The sequence below is a fragment of the Macaca nemestrina genome, chromosome 1 (assembly GCF_043159975.1).
Source record: "Macaca nemestrina isolate mMacNem1 chromosome 1, mMacNem.hap1, whole genome shotgun sequence".
Lineage (NCBI taxonomy): Eukaryota > Metazoa > Chordata > Mammalia > Primates > Cercopithecidae > Macaca > Macaca nemestrina.
Genome location: NC_092125.1, coordinates 31,693,947 through 31,712,542, shown reverse-complemented (window position 1 = coordinate 31,712,542; position 18,596 = coordinate 31,693,947). Strand labels below are relative to the sequence as shown.

At 41.5% G+C, this 18,596-nt stretch overlaps 2 protein-coding genes and 7 non-coding genes across 10 annotated transcripts in view; 8 read left to right on the top strand and 1 right to left on the bottom strand.

Annotated features, from left to right (window-relative positions):
- Nucleotides 1-18,596, top strand: part of LOC105484446 (centromere protein L) — an 80,418-nt gene that overhangs the window by 1,532 nt on the left and 60,290 nt on the right. The window contains exons 4-11 of one of the 2 annotated variants that reach the window (XR_988953.3): nt 225-257; nt 547-584; nt 1,141-1,167; nt 1,353-1,406; nt 1,938-1,967; nt 2,134-2,156; nt 2,336-2,384; nt 2,565-14,317. The gene's annotated coding sequence lies outside the window, so the exon portion shown is untranslated. Of the gene's footprint in view, nt 1-224; nt 258-546; nt 585-1,140; nt 1,168-1,352; nt 1,407-1,937; nt 1,968-2,133; nt 2,157-2,335; nt 2,385-2,564; nt 14,318-18,596 lie in introns of those variants that run through there. The other variant, XM_011746044.3, reaches the window with a different exon arrangement.
- On the top strand, nt 63-130 carry LOC112427285 (small nucleolar RNA SNORD77). Its single transcript, XR_003018791.1, has one exon. It is a non-coding gene; the product is annotated as a small nucleolar RNA SNORD77 (small nucleolar RNA).
- LOC112427282 (small nucleolar RNA SNORD44) lies at nt 412-472 on the top strand. Its single transcript, XR_003018788.1, has one exon. It is a non-coding gene; the product is annotated as a small nucleolar RNA SNORD44 (small nucleolar RNA).
- On the top strand, nt 727-792 carry LOC112427286 (small nucleolar RNA SNORD78). The gene has a single exon (XR_003018792.1). It is a non-coding gene; the product is annotated as a small nucleolar RNA SNORD78 (small nucleolar RNA).
- LOC112427276 (small nucleolar RNA SNORD79) lies at nt 1,206-1,288 on the top strand. The gene has a single exon (XR_003018782.1). It is a non-coding gene; the product is annotated as a small nucleolar RNA SNORD79 (small nucleolar RNA).
- Nucleotides 1,734-1,815, top strand: LOC112427283 (small nucleolar RNA snR60/Z15/Z230/Z193/J17). The gene has a single exon (XR_003018789.1). It is a non-coding gene; the product is annotated as a small nucleolar RNA snR60/Z15/Z230/Z193/J17 (small nucleolar RNA).
- Nucleotides 2,185-18,596, bottom strand: part of LOC105484929 (aspartyl-tRNA synthetase 2, mitochondrial) — a 48,860-nt gene continuing 32,448 nt past the window's right edge. Inside the window, exons 13-17 of the mRNA XM_071075879.1 lie at nt 17,229-17,381; nt 13,896-14,114; nt 13,561-13,671; nt 10,709-10,784; nt 2,185-9,934 (exon numbers count right to left, since the gene is read on the bottom strand). Of these exons, the coding sequence (XP_070931980.1) occupies nt 9,747-9,934; nt 10,709-10,784; nt 13,561-13,671; nt 13,896-14,114; nt 17,229-17,381 (747 nt within the window). The 3' untranslated portion in view covers nt 2,185-9,746. The remainder of the gene's footprint in view (nt 9,935-10,708; nt 10,785-13,560; nt 13,672-13,895; nt 14,115-17,228; nt 17,382-18,596) is intronic.
- On the top strand, nt 2,195-2,271 carry LOC112427280 (small nucleolar RNA SNORD47). Its single transcript, XR_003018786.1, has one exon. It is a non-coding gene; the product is annotated as a small nucleolar RNA SNORD47 (small nucleolar RNA).
- Nucleotides 2,419-2,495, top strand: LOC112427274 (small nucleolar RNA SNORD81). Its single transcript, XR_003018780.1, has one exon. It is a non-coding gene; the product is annotated as a small nucleolar RNA SNORD81 (small nucleolar RNA).

Genomic DNA, 18,596 nt, shown 5'->3' with positions numbered 1-18,596 from the left:
CAAATGAGAGTTTTGCTCTCATATTGATACTAAATTTAATACTGAGGAAAACGTCAAACCAGATACTATGATGGTTGCATAGTTCAGCAGATTGAATCATGAAGAAATGTACTGTGTGTCTGATGTGTCTGGGGTGGTTGCGGTTTGCTGTTACTAGTTAAGCAGTGTACCACCAATCTACCATTAAAATATTCTTTACTGACAATTTTGTATTAAAATTACAGGCATTAGACAGAAAATTAGAAGAAGTTGAAATGGTAAGTAAAATTATATCCAAGTAAACAGGTAACTGGGCAAACTGCCTACGGCACAAATGGCTTTTTAGAATTACCTCCTACCATTGCTAAATGCATTAAATAAATGGCGGGTTCTTGTCCTGTTAATGATTAATAAGAAAGTTTGTAAATGCAGCCTAGATGATGATAAGCAAATACTGACTGAACATGAAGGTCTTAATTAGCTCTAACTGATTAAAGGCATTTGTTAGTTTTGGCAGGTGGGGGGAAACTCATCTGTGGCTATTCTAAGACCACTCTTAATTTTTAGGTGGAGTCCAACTTGTCTGGACCAGCTTTATTTTTCTGGTAAGTATTAATGAAAATGCTGATAGTGATATGCTTACTGCTGAGCTAATGGTGTAAGGCTTGGCTGATGAATACTGACTGTTTTCCTTGAACATGTTTGGAACAGTGTGTATTTTCCTTGAGCATGTTTGGAACGGGGTTTGTGTAATGATGTTGATCAAATGTCTGACCTGAAATGAGCGTGTAGACAGAAGGTAACACTGAAGAACCCTGTGACAGACAACTTTGAAAAGAGTTTAATGATGTTTAGCATTTTAATAGAAGGCCTCATTTGTATTCCACCTCCCGGTAACATTTTTATTTGTGGATGGCTTGCTTGGGTAAGGACATGAAGATAGTTCCTCTAGCTTGTTTGTTTCTGAAATGTGGTCTTACTAATTGATGACTGTTACACAGAGTCGTTTTGTTAGAAAATTTTGAAAAGTAGGCAGTATGAAAGTACTGTATTAAAGCAGTTATTTAAAAGCATTAGATATTTGAAAGTAAATATTTGAATATTGTTTACTTTGAAAAGTAAATGATATTCAGTGTAGGAAATGGTGTGAAACTTTTTCAGGTGCCGATGTTTGGAGACCTTTTAAAGGTATGTTTTATTGATGTTAACATGTTTATTGAGTGAGCTACTGTTAGTGATGATTTTAAAATTAAAGCAGATGGGAATCTCTCTGAAAGAAAATGGAGATTAATCTTAAACTGAAACAGTAGTTGGGAAATCTTTTAGAAATCCACCTATTCTACCTGTTGGTAAAGGAGATTAAATTTCTGCAGGTATGGAGAGTTGACTTGACTACACCGTGTGGAGCAAGTTTTAAAGAAGCAAAGGTACAGCAGTCCCAAGTTGTTGTTGTTTTTTTTTTAATTGAGGCCAGAGTCTAGCTCTTGCCCGGAATGGAGTGCAGTGGCACTATCAGCTCACTGCAACCTCTGCCTCCCGGGTTCTAGGGATTCTCTTGCCTCATCCTCCTGAGTAGCTGGGATTACAGCCATGTGCCACCACGCCTGGCTAATTTTTGTACCGCCATGTTGTTCAGGCTGGTCTCCAACTCTTGACCTCAAGTGATCTGTGCGCATTGACCTCCCAAAGTGCTGGGATTACAGGCGTGAGCCACCGGGTCCCACCTCAAGTCTGGTTTTTCAAGTGTTGTAAAGCCGATACAATGATGATAACATAGTTCAGCAGACTAACGCTGATGAGCAATATTAAGTCTTTCGCTCCTATCTGATGTATCTGGCTGTAACATTCTAGTTTATGCCCTGAAAAGGAGAATATAGTCATTCTACAGTGTTTGGAGATTTTGGGTTACCCTTAATTGTATGCAAGTTGTCTTACTGTGTATTGTCCCTTAATTTCAGGACTCAGAATTCATGCTTGAAGAAATGCAGGTTAGTTTAAACTTTTAAGGAAATTTTTAAGGTGGCAAAAGGTTTTAGTGGCATATACACCTTAATCTGTAGATGGGAGTGATTAGCTGTTTGAAAGTTGAAATGTGACTGAAAAGGAAATTGAGTAGGGAAATTTTAAATGGGATTATTTTTCATCTTCAAACAGGCAGACCTGTTATCCTAAACTAGGTGAGTCAGCTTTTGGTACATGTGATAATTTTCAACGTAACCAATGATGTAATGATTCTGCCAAATGAAATATAATGATATCACTATAAAACCGTTCCATTTTGATTCTGAGGTTACTCTACTAACAAGCATCACACGTTTGTTTTTTGCCGTGATTAATATGTTGTCTTTGCTTTCAGGGTTTTTAATGACCACAGCAAGCAAGCATGTAGCTTTACCACTTGAAAGGTGAGGATTGGAAATATTGGGACTATTATAATTGCAGAATACATGATGATCTCAGTCCAGCTTGAACTCTCTCACTGATTACCTGATGACAATAAAAGATCTGATATTCTGCATTCCCATGTAGCATTTTAATTGAAGTCTGGAAATGTGGCTAAAAGTCTGTCTTATTTTTTGAGACAGGGTCTTGCCTCATCCAAGCTGGAGTGCAGTGGCCCTTTGAGGCTTACTACAGCCTCAGACTTCTGGGCTCAAGTGATCCTCAGCCTCCCAATGGTCTTTGTAGACAGCCTGATGGAGTCTCATGGCACAAGAAGATTAAAACAGTGTCTCCAATTTTAATAAATTTTTGCAATCCATTTGGAGTGTATAGTATTTACTTTAAAAAGCACAGTGCTTTTCATCTGTTCATTCGTTGTAAGCATAAATCACATTCAAAGGCTATTATAACTCCATGGCATTTAACACTGCAGCCAGTTAAAATTTTATGGGTGTGGGGAAAAGAGATCAGACTGTTACTGTGTCTATGTAGAAAGAAGTGGACAGAGACTCCATTTTGTTTTGTTCTAAGAAAAATTCTTCTGCCTTGAGATGCTGTTAATCTGTAACCGTACCCCCAACCCTGTCCTTGCGGAGACTTGCTGTGTCAACTCAAGGTTTAATGGATTTGGGGCTGTGCAGGATGTGCTTTGTGAAACAAGTGCCTGAAGGCAGTATGCTTGCTACAGTCATCACCATACTCTAATCTCAAGTACCCAGGGACACAAACACTGCAGAAGACTGCAGGGACCTCTGCATAGGCAAGCTAGGTATTGTCCAAGGTTTCTCCCCATGTGATAGTCTGAAATATGGCCTCCTTAGGAAAGGAAAGACCTGATCATCCCCCAGCCCAACACCCATAAAGGGTCTGCCTGTGCTGAGGAGGATTAGTGAAAGGAAGGCAGGCCTCTGTCTCCTGCCCGTCCCTGGGCAATGGAATGTAAAACCCAATCGTATGTTGAGGTGGGACGTGCTAGCAGCAATGCTGTTCTTTATGCACTGAAAATGTTTATGGAGGTGTTTGTATATATGCACATCAAAGCACAGCACTTTTCCTTACTCATGACACAGATCTTTATTCATACGTCTTGCTGATCTCCCTACTATGACCCTATTGTCCTGCCACTTCCCGCTCTCTGAGATGGTAAAGATAATGATCAATAAATACTGAGGGGTCCCCGCGGGTCCTCCATATGCTGAGCGCTGGTCCCCTAGGCCCACTTTTCTTTATACTTTGTCTCTGTGCCTCTCTTAAGTCTCTTGTTCCACCTGATGAGAAACACCCACGGGTGTGGAGGGGCAGGCCACCCCTTCATATGGGTATTTTACAAGGTGTCTTATGCGTTAAAGTGCAGTATTTCCTAATTCCCCATATGAGCAAATTGTCAGGTTTCATAGGCCTCTGTGCTAATTGGTTTTCAGCTTAAAGTATTGATGGAGCTACTTTTGAGAAAGTCATGGTGAGTCTGAGACTGGGAAAATAAGCTATAGAAATGCCCAACTAGTGATAGGAATTAATGGAATTGGGAAAATCTACAATGCATAGCCATGGTGATAGGTTTTTGGCAAGCAAGTGTTTAGGGATGCCAAAAGTGGGTATAAGGGGCACAACTGGTGTTTAAAGCAATCTGCCTCAGGGAAATGTAGGACCAAGGGGCCAAAATTCCAAGGTGGGTGGATTTTTGAGTGTCAGTACAGCTGTGGTTATAATGATGTTAGCAGTAATGGTTTTACAAATCTGAGTTTCTGGACTAAAGCGCTTTAGTCCCATTAATGATAATAAAACTTGTTTCCACTTACCCTCTGAATTCCTTTTTTTTGAGACTGAATCCCTGTTGTCCAGGCTGGAGTGCAATGGCGTGATCTCAACCACTGCTCACTGCAACCTCCACCTCCTTGGGTTCAAGCGATTCTCCTCAGCCTCTGCCAATTGCAACAGGCTCATTTTGGTATTTTTAGTAGAGACGAAACCCCGTCCTCCCAAAGTGCTGGGATTGCAGGCCTGAGCCAGTGTGCCTGGCCTCTTCTGGCTTTTTATACTTGATATTTTCTTCAGGACTCTCCCCATTGTGGTCATTTCACAATCTCATTGAAATGTCAGCTTATGCACTAAATGCATATAATTTTTGTAGATGGGGAATACATGTAAATTTTGTCTAAGAAAAAAGGCCTCCCCCTTCCCCAAATAAACATTCTTTCATTTCCTGGGGCCCACTCAAATGTTTCACACAGGTTGTAAAAAAACTAACACCTGGCTTGGTGCTGAGGTGAGCGGATCACCTGAGGTCAGGATTTCAGGACCAACCTGGCCAACATGGTGAAACCCCATCTCTACTAAAAAAAATTACAAAAAATCTAGCCGGGTGTAGTGGTGGCCTCCTGTAATCCCAGCTACTCCGGAGGCTGAGGTTGCAGTGACCCGAGATCGTGTCACTGCACTCCGGCCTGGGTGACAGGGTGAGATTCCGTCTCAAAAAAGAAAAGAAAAAGGCTGGGCGTGGTGGCTTATGCCTATAATCCCAGCACTTTGGGAGGCCGAGGCGGGTGGATCACATGGTCAGGAGTTTGAGACCAGCCTGACCAACATGGTGAAAGCCCCATCTCTACTAAAAATACAAAAATTAGCCAGGTGTGGTGGTGTGCACCTGTGATCCCAGCTACTCGGGAGGCTGAGGCAGGAGAATCGCTTGAACCTGGGAGGTGGAGGTTGCGGTGAGCTGAGATCATGCCACTGCTCCAGCCTAGGTGACAGAGCAAGACTGTCTCAAAATAAAACAAAAAACTAGCACCACCTACCGCAAATGGTTACCCTTTACTCTTCATGCGACCACCATTATCTGTGTTTTTTTCTTATTTCCCCCACAAGAATGTAAGCGCTTCAAGTTTATTCCTTAATGTTGAAAAAGATGAATGAAACTGCAAATGTGGTAGATCAGTTTTTGGGGAGGTACCAAAGACTGAAATTGGTAAAATACCTTGATTTAGAAGTGAAAAACGATGTTACATTTCAAAGTATCTTTTCACCAGGTGTGATGGCTCAGGCTTCGATACCAGCCTGGCCAACATGGCAAAACCCAGTCTCTACTGGAAAAAAACGAAAATTAGCCGGGTGTGGTGGTGTGGGCCTGTAGTCCCAGCTACTCTGAACCCTGGAGGTGGAGGTTGCAGTGAACCAAGATCGTGCCACCTCACTCCAGCCTGGGCCTCCTAGGCTCAAGTGATTCTCGTGCCTCAGCTACCTGAGTAGCTGGGATGACAGGTATGTGCCACCACACCTAGCTTTTTTTTTTTTTTTTTGTATTTTTAGTAGAGATGGGGTTTCACCACGTCAGCCAGGCTCGTCTTGAACTCCTGGCCTCAAGTGATCCAACCACCCCACCATCCCAAAGTGCTGGGGTTACAGGTATGAGCCATTGCGTCCAGCCAAGTTCTATTTTTGTTCCCTCTTTTTTTTTTTTGAGATGGAGTTTCGCTCTTGTTGCCCAGGCTGAAATGTAGTGGCACAATCTTGGCTCACTGCAACCTCCGCCACCCAGGTTCAAGCGATTCTCCTGCCTCAGCCTCCCGAGTAGCTGGGGATTACAGGCGTGCGCCACCATGCCTGGTTATTTTTGTATTTTTAGCGGAGAGGGGGTTTCACCATGTTGGCCAGGCTGGTCTCGAACTCCTGACCTTGTGATCTGCCCACCTAGCCTCCCAAAGTGCTGGGATTACAGGCGTGAGCCACCACATCCAGACTCTTGTTCTCCCTTTTATATATAAGTGTGATTTTCTGAATCAGAAAACTTTGACAGGCATATTAAAGGATTTAAGTTGTATGTAGTGGCTCACGTCTGTAATCCCAGCGCTTTGGGAAACCAAGGCGGGGGGGATTGCTTGAGTCCAGGAGTTCAAGACCAGCCTGGGCAACATAATGAAGCTCTGTCTCTACAATTAAAAAAAAAAAAAAAAGTGAGCCGGGCATGATGGTGCATGCCTGTAGTCCCAGCCACTCATGAGACTGAGGTGAGACAATCGCTTGAGCCCAGGAGGTTGAGGCTGCAGTGAGCTGTGTTCACACCACTGGACTCCAGCCTGAGTGACAGGGTGAGATGTTGTCTCAAATAAAATAAAATATTTAAAAATTGGATTACCTTATTCAGCAGTTGTTTAGCAGTTTTGGAATTTTAGTTGTTAGTAGACCTTGAGTACATGTTATTTTGATATGCTGTGTGACAAAATGGGAAGTATGCATGAAGCACGTCTGCCACAAAGTATGGATTTCTAGATATTTTTTCCCCTAGAAAAAGTAGTTACAATTGTTTGAGATACAAGCTGAACTAGCTGCTTTTTTCACAGAACATTTTTAGTTGAAAAAAATCTGACAAATTACTCATATTTTAGGGGTAATTTTGGCAGAGACTTGCTCAAAAAAGAACAAGTAAGCTTGGAAAAAACTGATGGTATTTGTTGCCAATGATAAAACTCAAGCTTCCAAATGAAACTTAAAATTTTGGAAGGCTTGTATACACCTCTGTGCCCTTATAGCTTCCTCAGACTTAAAAGATTTTTGTAATGAGATTGATGATAATATTAATTAATGGCATTTTATTTTAGACATTGTATATCCAAATGTGTCAACATTTGGAAGATTTGCATAACTCAGTGAACCAATTATTTTCCAAATGATCAATGACTGGACTGGTGTTACAAATATCACACATAGGTAAAAATTATATTTAAATATAAGGTACACCAATGGGCTTTAGAAAAGCTCATCAATATGATTTCAGAATCCACATTGCAACTAACCTTTAAGGAACTCTACTACTTGTCATATTTTGGTGTGGTATCAAAGAGAATATCCATAATTATCAGAGAAAGCTATTAAAATACTCCTCCCTTTTCCAACTTTATATTTGAGTGGGGCGAGATTTTCTTCATATACTTCAACCAAAACAGCATATAACAGATGGGATACAGAAGCAGATATCAGAATCTAGTGTCTTCTATTAAGCCAGAAAAAAAATATTTGCAGAAATACAAAACAATGTTACTCTTCTTTTTTTTTTTTTTTTTTTGAAAATACTTATTTTTAAAACAAAAACATGGCTGAGTATGGTGGCTCACGCCTTTGTAATCCCAGCACTTTGGGAGGCTGAGGCAGGCAGATCACCTGAGGCCAGGAGCTTGAGACCAGCCTGGCCAACATGGCAAAACCCCATCTCTACTAAAAATACAAAAATTAGCCAGGCGTGGTGGTGGCCACCTATGGTCCCAACTACTCAGGAGGCTGAGGCAGGAAAACTGCCTGAACCTGGGAGGTGGAGGTTGAAGTGAGCCGAGATCGCAACACCGCACTCCAGCCTGGGGAACAGAGTGAGACTCTGTCTCAAAATAAAGTAAAAACTTGCTATTTGTGTTAACATGTAATGGGTTATTTTAAAATGAATTAAACTTTTTAAAATCATTAAATCAATAATTAATTAAATAGGCTGAGGCAGGAGAATCACTTGAACCCAGGAGGCAGAGGTTGCAGTGAGCCAAGATGGCGCCACTGCACTCTAACCTGGGCAACAGAGTGAGACTCCGTCTCAAAAAAAAAGAAAAAAGTTATAAATCAAAAGAATTTCAAGGCAGAAGTGAAGACTGAGTAGAAGAAAACAATTTCAAAATCACTGATCAAGACCTTGTTCTCATTTTATATATTTTTTTGAAATGGAGTCTTATTCTGCCGCCAGCCTGGAGTGCAGTGGCGTGACCTCGGCTCACTGCAACCTCTGCCTCCTGGGTTCAAATGAGTCTCCTGCCTCAGCCTCCTGAGTAGCTGGGACTACAGGCATGCGCCACCATGCCTGGCTAATTTTTGTATTTTTAGTAGAGATGGGTTTCACCATGTTGGCCAGGATAGTCTCGATCTCTTGACCTTGTGATCCATGCGCCTCAGTCTCCCAAAGTGCTGGGATTACAGGCATGAGCCACTGCACTCAGCCTCATTTTATAATTATTATTAAAACTTTTACGTGTATGATTAGAACTTAAAATCACAATGAGTTTTGGTGTTCACTTTTTTGCACATTTGAGGTTAATCTAAGGTGGATTAGAATTTTCAATTACTTATAATTGAGATAAAATAGTGTTCAGTGATTAATAATATCTTTGTTATCTTTTTTTTTTGAGATGGAGTCTTGCTCTGTCACCCAGGCTGGAGTGCAATGGCACCATCTTGGCTCATTGCAACCTCCATCTCCCAGGTTCAAACAAACCTCACGCCTCAGCCTCCCGAGTAGCTGGGATTACAGGCATGCGCCACCATGCCCTGCTAATTTTTGTGTTTTTAGTAGAGACAGGGTTTCACTATGTTGGCCAGGCTGGTGTTGAACTCCTGACCTCAAGTGATCCACCCACCTCGGTCTCCCAAAGTGCTGGGATTACAGGTTTGAGCCACCACTCCCGGCCAATAATATCTTTAAAACTAAAAATGTAAACAGAAAATTGGTAAGTAAAATGACTTTGACTATTGATGTCAGTTTTGTTTAATCTGAAACTAAATATATAGAGATATATCTACCTATTTATGGATGGATAAGATCATCTCACATTTCTGGAATGCTTTATAGTTTTTCAGAGTACTTTTATTCACTTATCTTCCATATATGTTATCTCCTCTGATTCCAGCAATAAAAGCCCTGTGAGGTAGCCAGGGCAAGTATGTATTTTACACATTAGCAGGAAGAGAGGCTAAGAGAGGTTTATGTAACTTGCTCAGGCTGAAAAAAAATTTGTGACTCTCATTTCAGTGATGTTTTCTGCATTATTATAAAATATGCTACTCATTACATTATGTTGATGGTTGAAATGTCATTATAAAGCTTAATTTATATGATTCTCTTGATGAGGATTATGAAGCAAACTATCAACTCACTAGTTTACAGGGGCAAGCATTTTCCCACATTTCACACATGATCTGATTACCTCTGTCGTAAGTGAATAATCTACTATCTGGGTATGAAAAACATGATTTGAAAACACTAAACCACTATATTATTCCAACAAAGAACCATCTTTCACACCTAAGTAAAAAGGAACTTCAAAAAAAAGTCCTAACCAAAAAAAAATCCGAATGATGCATGAGATCAAGTCAAAATTGGGTATCTTCTGTTTCTTCATTGTGGCGAAGAATGTTGCCTGGATTCCTTCCATCTAAAGACTTGATTGTCAGACCTGTGGCAGAACTCTAGATCTGATTTTAGCCTTGGGGAAGCAAAGAGGACAAAACCTAAAAGCTCAACTTCCTGCGTGGTATACAAAACCTAAAAGCTCAACTTTTTGGATGGTATGCATGACTCAATGAGCTCTTTCTGCTTTGGAGTCTGTTGGCCAGGAGACTCGGATATGATAGGGCTTCAGTTCCTCAGAAGGGATAGAATCTGGGGCATTACTCATGAGGTCATGTCCCCGAAAGGACTTTGGGAAGGCTATGACATCTCTGATGCTTGGAGATCCAGTGACAAGGCATATCAGTCTGTCTAACCCTGTAAGTAAAATACAAAGATAACAGATGAGAAATGTAATCTAATGTTGGAAATAACTTAGTTTTCTGTAAAAGTTGTAGAGAACTTTTAAATAAGAATATTTAACAAACTGTAGTCAACCATAGTTCCCTACCTTTTTAGAGACCTTTTGTTTGTTTGAGAGGTTCTTTTCTATCTCATTCTGGAAAAGTATTCAGGACTAATGTTCACATGCTACTTGGATTGTCACAGTGATTAGCGTTCCTAGCAAAGGCTTACTAAGGGCCCTAAAACAGATTCAACAATATATTTGGTGCTTGGCAGGGAACTCCATAAACACAGAAGGAAGTCCCTATTGTTGGGGCCTACAATCTAGGTGAGCTTTCTAGAATTTCTTACTCTTCCTTGCTTTGACAAAACAAGCAAAGTGAGTAACCGTGGCAATCAGAAGGACACTGGCATATTCCTGTTTTCATACAAGCTGAACATTACGGAGCAGTGCTTTCCAGACTCGAATGAGTGCGTCTGTGAGGCCATGGGATTTGAACAATATTGACTTAAGATCTGCAGTTTTAAGCTATTAATGATCTTTCAAATGCAAATTATCACTTAAATTATATCTTTATAACTGTTAAGATATATTTTAAAAATATATTACTGAAATTTCAACAGAAACTTACATTCTCATAGAACTCTTGGGCTCATCCCTCCACCTCTACCAACACAAACTGAGAACCTGAATTTGAGACAGTGCAATGGAATTCAGTTTAGCTTATAAGAGGAAAAGTTGTTTACCTAAGGCAATTCCTCCATGAGGGGGTGCCCCATAATCTAAAGCCTGGAGCAGATGGGAGAGCATTTTCACATCCTCCTGAAAGTCAGAAGATAATTCAGTGTAAATATATTTTGAAGGTCCACTAAGTGCCACCATGTAGGCTTAGATGATAAAGGGGAAACAAAGTTGAGTTTTAAAACACCCAAACCTGACTTAACCAGTCATAAAAACTTACTGGAAAAGTGTAAAGAAAAAAATTACCTTAAGTGATTTACAGGTTAGCAAGGGAAAAAGACAAGTCATAGATGATTATAACATGTACAAAAATGCCTGGTGTTCAGTAAATGCAGCTTTTACTGTATTCACAATGCGAACAGAGTGAGACCAAACGAGGACATGGAGATGAAAAGCAGGAAACTCTCCTGTCACAGAGACCAAGGGAAGAGAGCATTACTAAGTGGGCAACATTGTCAAATGCTGCTGGGAGGAAGGAGAGCTTAAGGGCCAAGAACAGGACACTGGATTTGGTGATTTTGTGAGTAACTTTTGTGGGGCAGTATGTGTAGAAATGTTGAAAGTGTGTTTGGAAATGGTTCTCCAACCAGGCTACAAATCAGGATCAAGTGGGAAGCTTCAAACAGAGGCCAAAGCCTCATGCTTAGAACTTTTTTATTCAGTTGGTCTGATGTGTAGCCAAGGCACCAGTGGTTTTTTTTAATGCTTTCCAGGTGATTTGATTGTAAGGTGCAGCAGGGTTGAGAACCACTGTTTAGGGAAGCAACAGAAGTAATGTATTCTAGGCCAGGTGCAGTGGCTCACACCTGCAATCTCAGCACTTTGGGAGGCCGATGCAGGCAGATCACCTGAGATTGGGGGTTCAAGACTAGCCTGGCCAACATGCAAAACTCTGTCTCTACTAAAAATACCAAAAAAAAAAAAAAAAAAACAAAGCTGGGCATGATGGTGTGTGCTTGTAGTCCCAGCCACTCGGGAGGCTAAGGCAAGAGAATCACTTGAACCTGGGAGGCGGAGGTTGCAGTGAATCAAGATCACGCACTGCACTCCAGTCTGGGTGACAAAGTGAGACCATCTCAAAAAAGTAATCTTACTGACTCTTGAAAAGTTTGACAATGAGAGGAATGAAAAAGATAGGCTGAAAACTGCTGACTGGAAGCTGGGCTGGGCAGGAGGAACGCTTGATCCCAGGAGTTTGAGGCTGCACTGAGTTATGATCATGCCATTGCACTCTAGCCTGGGTGACAGAGTGAGACTCCATCTTTTTAAAAACAAACACACAAAACCCAACGGGTGATCGGAGGCTTTGACTTGGCAGGAGAAAAGTTAACAGATTTCAGCTGGGTGAGGTGGCTCACACCTGTAATCCCAGCACTTTGGGAGGTCAAGGCGGGTGGATCTCTTGAGGTCAGGAGTTCGAGACCAGCCTGGCCAACATAGTGAAACCCCGTCTCTACTAAAAATACAAAATAGCCGGGCACGGTAGTGCGCACCTGTAATCTTAGCTACTCAGGAGGCTGAAGCAGAAGAATCGCTTGAACCCAGGAGGCAGAGGTTGCAGTGAGCCAAGATTGCGCCACTGCACTCCAGCCTGGGTGACAGAGCAAGACTCTGTCTCAAAAAAAAAAAAAAAAAGTAACGGATTTCACAATGCACATCAACTTTAAGGACACTGAAGGCTTAAAGCTAAAGGAGTCATCTCATGGTCTGAGTTCCCCAATCCTGCTCTTACATGTGAAGTTCTATCCTACCTCACACTTGTCAGTTAATCCCACAAAATGATCTTTCAGGACCAGACTCTCTCAGACCTTTCCCTTTCTGAAACCTACCCAAGCCTTCTACAGCATCACCAACAAACTTCAAATTCTTAGGTCTTCCCCTGTACAGACTCCTCTTTTTCTTTTAAAAATCCTGATTACTCCATTATCACTAAAATATATCCCTGCCTTAAATATAGCTAAAGTAGTATCTAATTAAGTGATATAAAATCTTTTCAAACGTCTCTTTCTCTAACATTATCAACATTTTTAGTTACTTCAGACTGCATGGTTTTCATTTGATTTGATTTTTTATTTTTTTTAAGCTGCATGGTTTTTTTAAAGCAGGGTAGTGGTTAGGAACATGGGCTTAAGAGCCACCCCGCCTGGATTCAAATCCTGACTCTGCTTACTTTTGTACTGTCTACTGTCGCTTTGGCAAGTTAAGTAAGTTGCCTCAGTAAATCTCATCTTTAGAGTGGGCAGAAGAAAGATATTTATGTGTTCTATTATAATAAGGGTATTTAATATGCACTATTAATTAGTACTTAAATAGTGCTGTTTAATAGTGCTATGTGCCAGATACTATTTAAGCATTTAATATTATTATTTACTTTTAATATTATTTACTTTTCCAAGTCCTACATTTACGGTAGAGAGAGCTGATGCTTTTTGTATCTTGTGAATCCTCCATTCATAACAAATGTTTAATAAAATAGGCCAATTTAAGTCAGATGCAGTGGTTCATGCCTATAATCCCAGCACTTTGGGAGGCCGAGCTAGGAGGACTGCTTGAGGGCAGGAGTTTGAGAGCAGTGTGAGCAACATAGGGAAAACTTATCTCTTCAAAAAATTAAAAAAATCAGCCAGGCATGGTGGCATGTGCCTGTAGTCACAGCTACTTGGGAGGCTGAGGTGGGAGGATGGCTTAAGCGCAGGAGATTGAGATTGCAGTGAGCTATGAATGCACCAGTGGACACCTGCCTGGGTGACAGAATGTCTCAAAAACAAAAACAAACAAGAAAACAACAACAATAACTCAAAACTGAAAAATATTCTGGTAAAAAAAGAAGCCCAGGACAGCAGATGATGTTTGTTACCTTTAGTAAAGTTGCCAGGATATAACGCTGTAGCTCTGCATTGTGAATTCGAATCGAACCACCTCCTATTTCATTGCCATTTAAAACCAAGTCATAGTGTTGGCTACGGGCCTAGAAGATTCACAGAGACTTTATGTTAGATAAAATGTCTGGTTTTTTGTTGTACAGGTTAAAGACCCTGTAGATTCTTAAAGACAATGTATTAACTACTAATTCAACTCCACAATTTCTTCTGGGGCTTCCAAAACTAGGTCCTATCTTTCATCAGACCTTGAAGACTGAAGATCTTTGCCTTTATATACACATTTCCTTTTAATTTGGAAGTATAGATATACCTTTTTGGGCTCAGTGTACAGGAGGTGTATGTCACTGGGGTGGGGAGCAGTAAATGGGTGGTGGGCCGATTCCAGCTCTCTGGGATTTTCCTCCTTGGGGAGGAAGAGTGGGAAATCTACCACCCAAAGAAAAGAGAACAGAGTGGGGTCACGGAGCACCATTCCTCTTGTTTCTAGAAGGTCAGCACATTCCAGTCGTAATTTTCCCAACAAAGAGCACTGCAAACAGAAGACATAAACATTGAGTTAACTTCTTTACAGAGCAGGCAGGAAAAGACACAGCCTGGATTCTGAAGCCAGGCCATTCTCTAGGAAAGGATTAGCCAATTAACAGGATGCCCTTTGCCTCTCAGGACACAATGATCTGAGGATGAGTCTGATTGCAACAAGGTTGAGAACAATCATCAGACGCAACTAATTGGGTGAGTACCGAATAACTCGGTGATTAAGAGCACAGGGAACAGCACTTCGTAGACCTGGGTCTGAATCTCAGTGTGGCTGATTACGAACTTCTCTGTACCCTTTTTCATTGTAAAATGGGGATAAAAATATCAACTCCAAATGACTGCTGTGAAGCTTAAGTGAGATAATGTACATAAGGTGCAGGACCTGACAAAGTATGTGAGTGGTAGTCATTCTGATTATTCCTCACTTCTCTTGAAGGAGTTGGTAAGTGTCTGGCACACTGTTAATGTTCAGTGAAGGCTGGCTATCACTACAGGTAATGCGGATTAGAGGTCCATTTAAGAGTGTGGCTGGGTGCAGTGGCTGACACCTGTAGTCCCAGCACTTTGGGAGGCCGAGGTGGGCAGATCACAAGGTCAGGAGTTCGAGATCAGCCTGATCAACATGGTGAAACCCCATCTCTACTAAAAATACAAAAATTAGCCAGGCGTGGTGGTGTGCACCTGTAATGCCAGCTACTCGGGAGGCTGAGGCAGGAAAATCGCTTGAACCTGGGAGGAGGCGGAGGTTGCAGTGAGCCTAGATTGTGCCACTGTATTCATGGGTTAGAAATCCGACTCCACTTCCTAGCTATGTGACTGTGAGCAAAATTTTAAGCTCTGTGCTTTACTTTTCTTATTTTTAAAATAGCAACAGTATCAGAACTTCTTTCATAGGGTTGGCATGAGGATTAAATGAGTTAATATATACAAAGTGCTTAGAACAGGGCTTGGCAAATACTAAGTGCTTAATAAGTGCTACCTATGTGGTGCAGGACGTCCCTGAGAAAGGACAGCTGGTTAGAACAGTGACATATGCCTAGAGACATGATAGGGTGTTATCTTGCAGCCCATTCTATCTTACATTTATGTCTACATAAGGGACCCTCATTGTGACATTTTCAGAATGTTAATGTTATTCCTCAAAAGTCTGGTTTCTAGCTCTCTTTCAAGGAGGGCCTTGTAGGAATCAGACCTATAACTTCCTGAGAATGAAACACCAGCTTGTTTAGTTCATACCAAGAGAATGTTTAATAATCAAATCAGTTTAGAACAAAATCTCATGTTCTTTTTTAAGAAATGCATTCATGGCCGGGCGCGGTGGCTCAAGCCTGTAATCCCAGCACTTTCGGAGGCCGAGACGGGCGGATCACGAGGTCAAGAGACCGTGACCATCCTGGCTAACGCGGTGAAACCCCGTCTCTACTAAAAAAAATACAAAAAAAAAACTAGCCGGGCGAAGTGGCGGGTGCCTGTAGTCCCAGCTACTCGAGAGGCTGAGGCAGGAGAACGGCGCAAACCCGGGAGGTGGAGCTTGCAGTGAGCTGAGATCCGGCCACTGCACTCCAGCCTGGGCGACAGAGCGAGACTCCGTCTCAAAAAAAAAAAAAAAAAAAAAAAAAAGAAATGCATTCATAATAAAATTTGGAAATAAATAGCTTTCTTCATTTTACTATTGTAGGGGAAGGGGAGACGGGGATTACATTTAGCTTTGAAGATGAACTCTGAAACTTTTTCTTTGCAAGAAACAATGATAAATGAAAATATAGATTAGAAGAAAGAACTTGATGAAGTACTAGTTAGACACACTATCATTTGGAAAAAAACTATATACTAAAGTGAAAAAATAAATTTATATCATGCTTGATCTTTACAGTACTTTTTTAATATTCACGTTTGACTTTGTGCTATACTTTTCTATATTTTACAAAGATTCCTAAAGCTAATTCAGTCTTCCATATCCCCTGAAGACTCATGACTCAGCCAGTGCATGATAGCACTCACCACCTACAGCTGCTGTTCTTGAGGAAAAAGGGGCCCACTTTGACCAAGTTGGTCCGGGGTGTCTGCCAGCCCACCAGCTCTCCAGTGGTCTGATCTGTCCTTCCACAATTTAGGAATGTATTATGTATAAAAGTTTGAGACTCCTAATTTTCTTCATTTGTGAAATCTTGACTCTGAAAATATTTTTTCATGATTATATGACTAATTTCACTACCCCTTAATCTAAGTGGCTTTTCTAATTAGAGTCAGGTCTAATCTATTTAATAAAGTAATGCCAATGGAGGCTGGCAGCTAATGAAAAAAATCCTTAGTGTTTTTTTTTTTTTTGAGACAGAGTCTGGCTCTGTCGGCCAGGCTGGAGTGCAGTGGCACGATCTCAGCTCACTGCAACCTCCGCCTCCCAGGTTCAGGTCATTCTCCTGCCTCAGTCTCCCGAGTAGCTGGGACTACAAAATACAAAAATTAGCCCACCACCATTCCTGGCTAATTTTTGTATTTTTAGTAGAGATGAGGTTTCACCACGTTGACCAGGCTGGTCTCGACCTCCTGACTTCAGGTGATCAGCCCACCTCAGTCTCCCAAAGTGCTGGGATCATAGGTGTGAGCCACCATGCCCAGCCAACCCTTAGTTTTTATACAGCGCATTATAAAGTACTATAAGATTTATGCAGGCTGGGCGCGGTGGCTCACGCCTGTAATCCTAGCACTTTGGGAGGCTAAGGCGGGTGGATTGCCTAAGCTGAGGAGTTCGAGACCAGTCTGGGCAACACAGTGAAACCCCGTCTCTACCAAAATACAAAAAATTAGGTGTGGCAGTGTGCGCCTGTAATCCCAGCTACTCAGGAGGCTGAAGCAGGAGAATCTCTAGAACCCGGGAGATGGAGGTTGCGGTAAGCCAAGATCCCACCACTGCACTCCAGCCTGGACAACAGAGTAAACCTCTGTGTCTTTAAAAAAAAAAAAAAAAAAAAAAAAAAAAGATTTATGCAGAGCAGCTTCATTTTATGAATTAACAGTCTATAGTTCAAACATATACTATATACATAGGAGAGTAAGGCATTGGTCAGCATCAACAGCACTGATGGTTGGAAGTAATTTTTCTTACTGCTTTATTGTGCTCTCCAGCAGTTAGTAGGACCACATCTTCCTCTTGGGTGTCCATTAGTCTTATTAATTCCAATCTTTGCGATTCCATTATGAAGCTAGCAACTGGAGAATTCCAGTTTCTATTGGCGTTAAGGAATACAGGTAAGATTTCCTGTGTAAAAGAAAAAGACATATTTGTGTTTGTTTTTTTTTTCTTTAAACAGTAGGATTAATTTATCTTCTTATAGTACAAAGATTTCTGGTTCCCAATAGAAGAGAATTTAAAAGGGATTATCTCCCTGAACCCACTCAAAATGATACTAAGAGAATTTTATAAAGTGCACAGTGGCTGATGCCTGCAATCTCAGCACTTTGGGAGGCTGAGGTGGGTGGATCACTTGAGGCCAGGAGTTCAACACCAGCTTGGCCAACATGGTGAAACCCTGTCTCTACTAAAAATACAAAAATTATCTGTGCCAGTTGTATGCGTCTGTAATCTTATCTACTCAGGAGGCTGAGGCATGAGAATCACTTGAGCCTGGATGGTAGAGGCTGCAGTGAGCTGAGATTGGGCCATTGCACTCCAGCCTGGGTGACAGAGTGAGACTCAAAAAAAAAAAAAAAAAGTCATTTCAACATAATGAAAAAAAGGGGGAGGGGATGAAGAATGGAGAGTAATAGCACATGATGGATTTCTGCGAATTTTTGGCAGATTGCAAGTGAACTGAGTAGGAATGATTAAAGAAGCAAGGTGCAGGAAGGTCTCGCATAAAGAACAATGGAGGTGGCCTCAGCACAAGAAGGAACTGATTTTACGCTGCAGAATTCTGGAGAGGCTCAGGACTCTTAAGCCTTGAGTGCCTAGGATAACAGACAGCGGCCTTGCTGCTCATGCTAAACTAAACCTAACCATTTACAAAGTCTCTGTAAGGATCTCGCGCTTCCAACCAGCTTTTTATTCTTTTTGAGATGGAGTCTCGCTCTGTCACCCATGCTGGAGCGCAGTGGCCTGATCTTGGCTCACTGCAGTCTGCCTCCCAGGTTCAAGCAATTCTCCTGCCTCAGCCTCCCTAGTTGCTGGGATTACAGATGTGTGCCACCATGCGCGGCTAATTTTTGCATTTTTAGTAGAGACGGGGTTTCACTATGTTGGCTAGGCTGGTCTCAAACTCCTGACTTCAAGCGATCTGCCTGCCTTGGCCTCCCAAAGTGCTGGGATTACAGGCATGAGTCACTGCACATGGCCCCAACCAGCTTTTAAAATGCCCCATTCTTGAATATGTACAGATAACCAACAATCACTGCACATTGAAGAAACTCTGCAGCATTAAAAAAAAAAAAAAAAAAAGACCAAGATAAACCCAAAAAATTAGTCCCAGAGAAAACA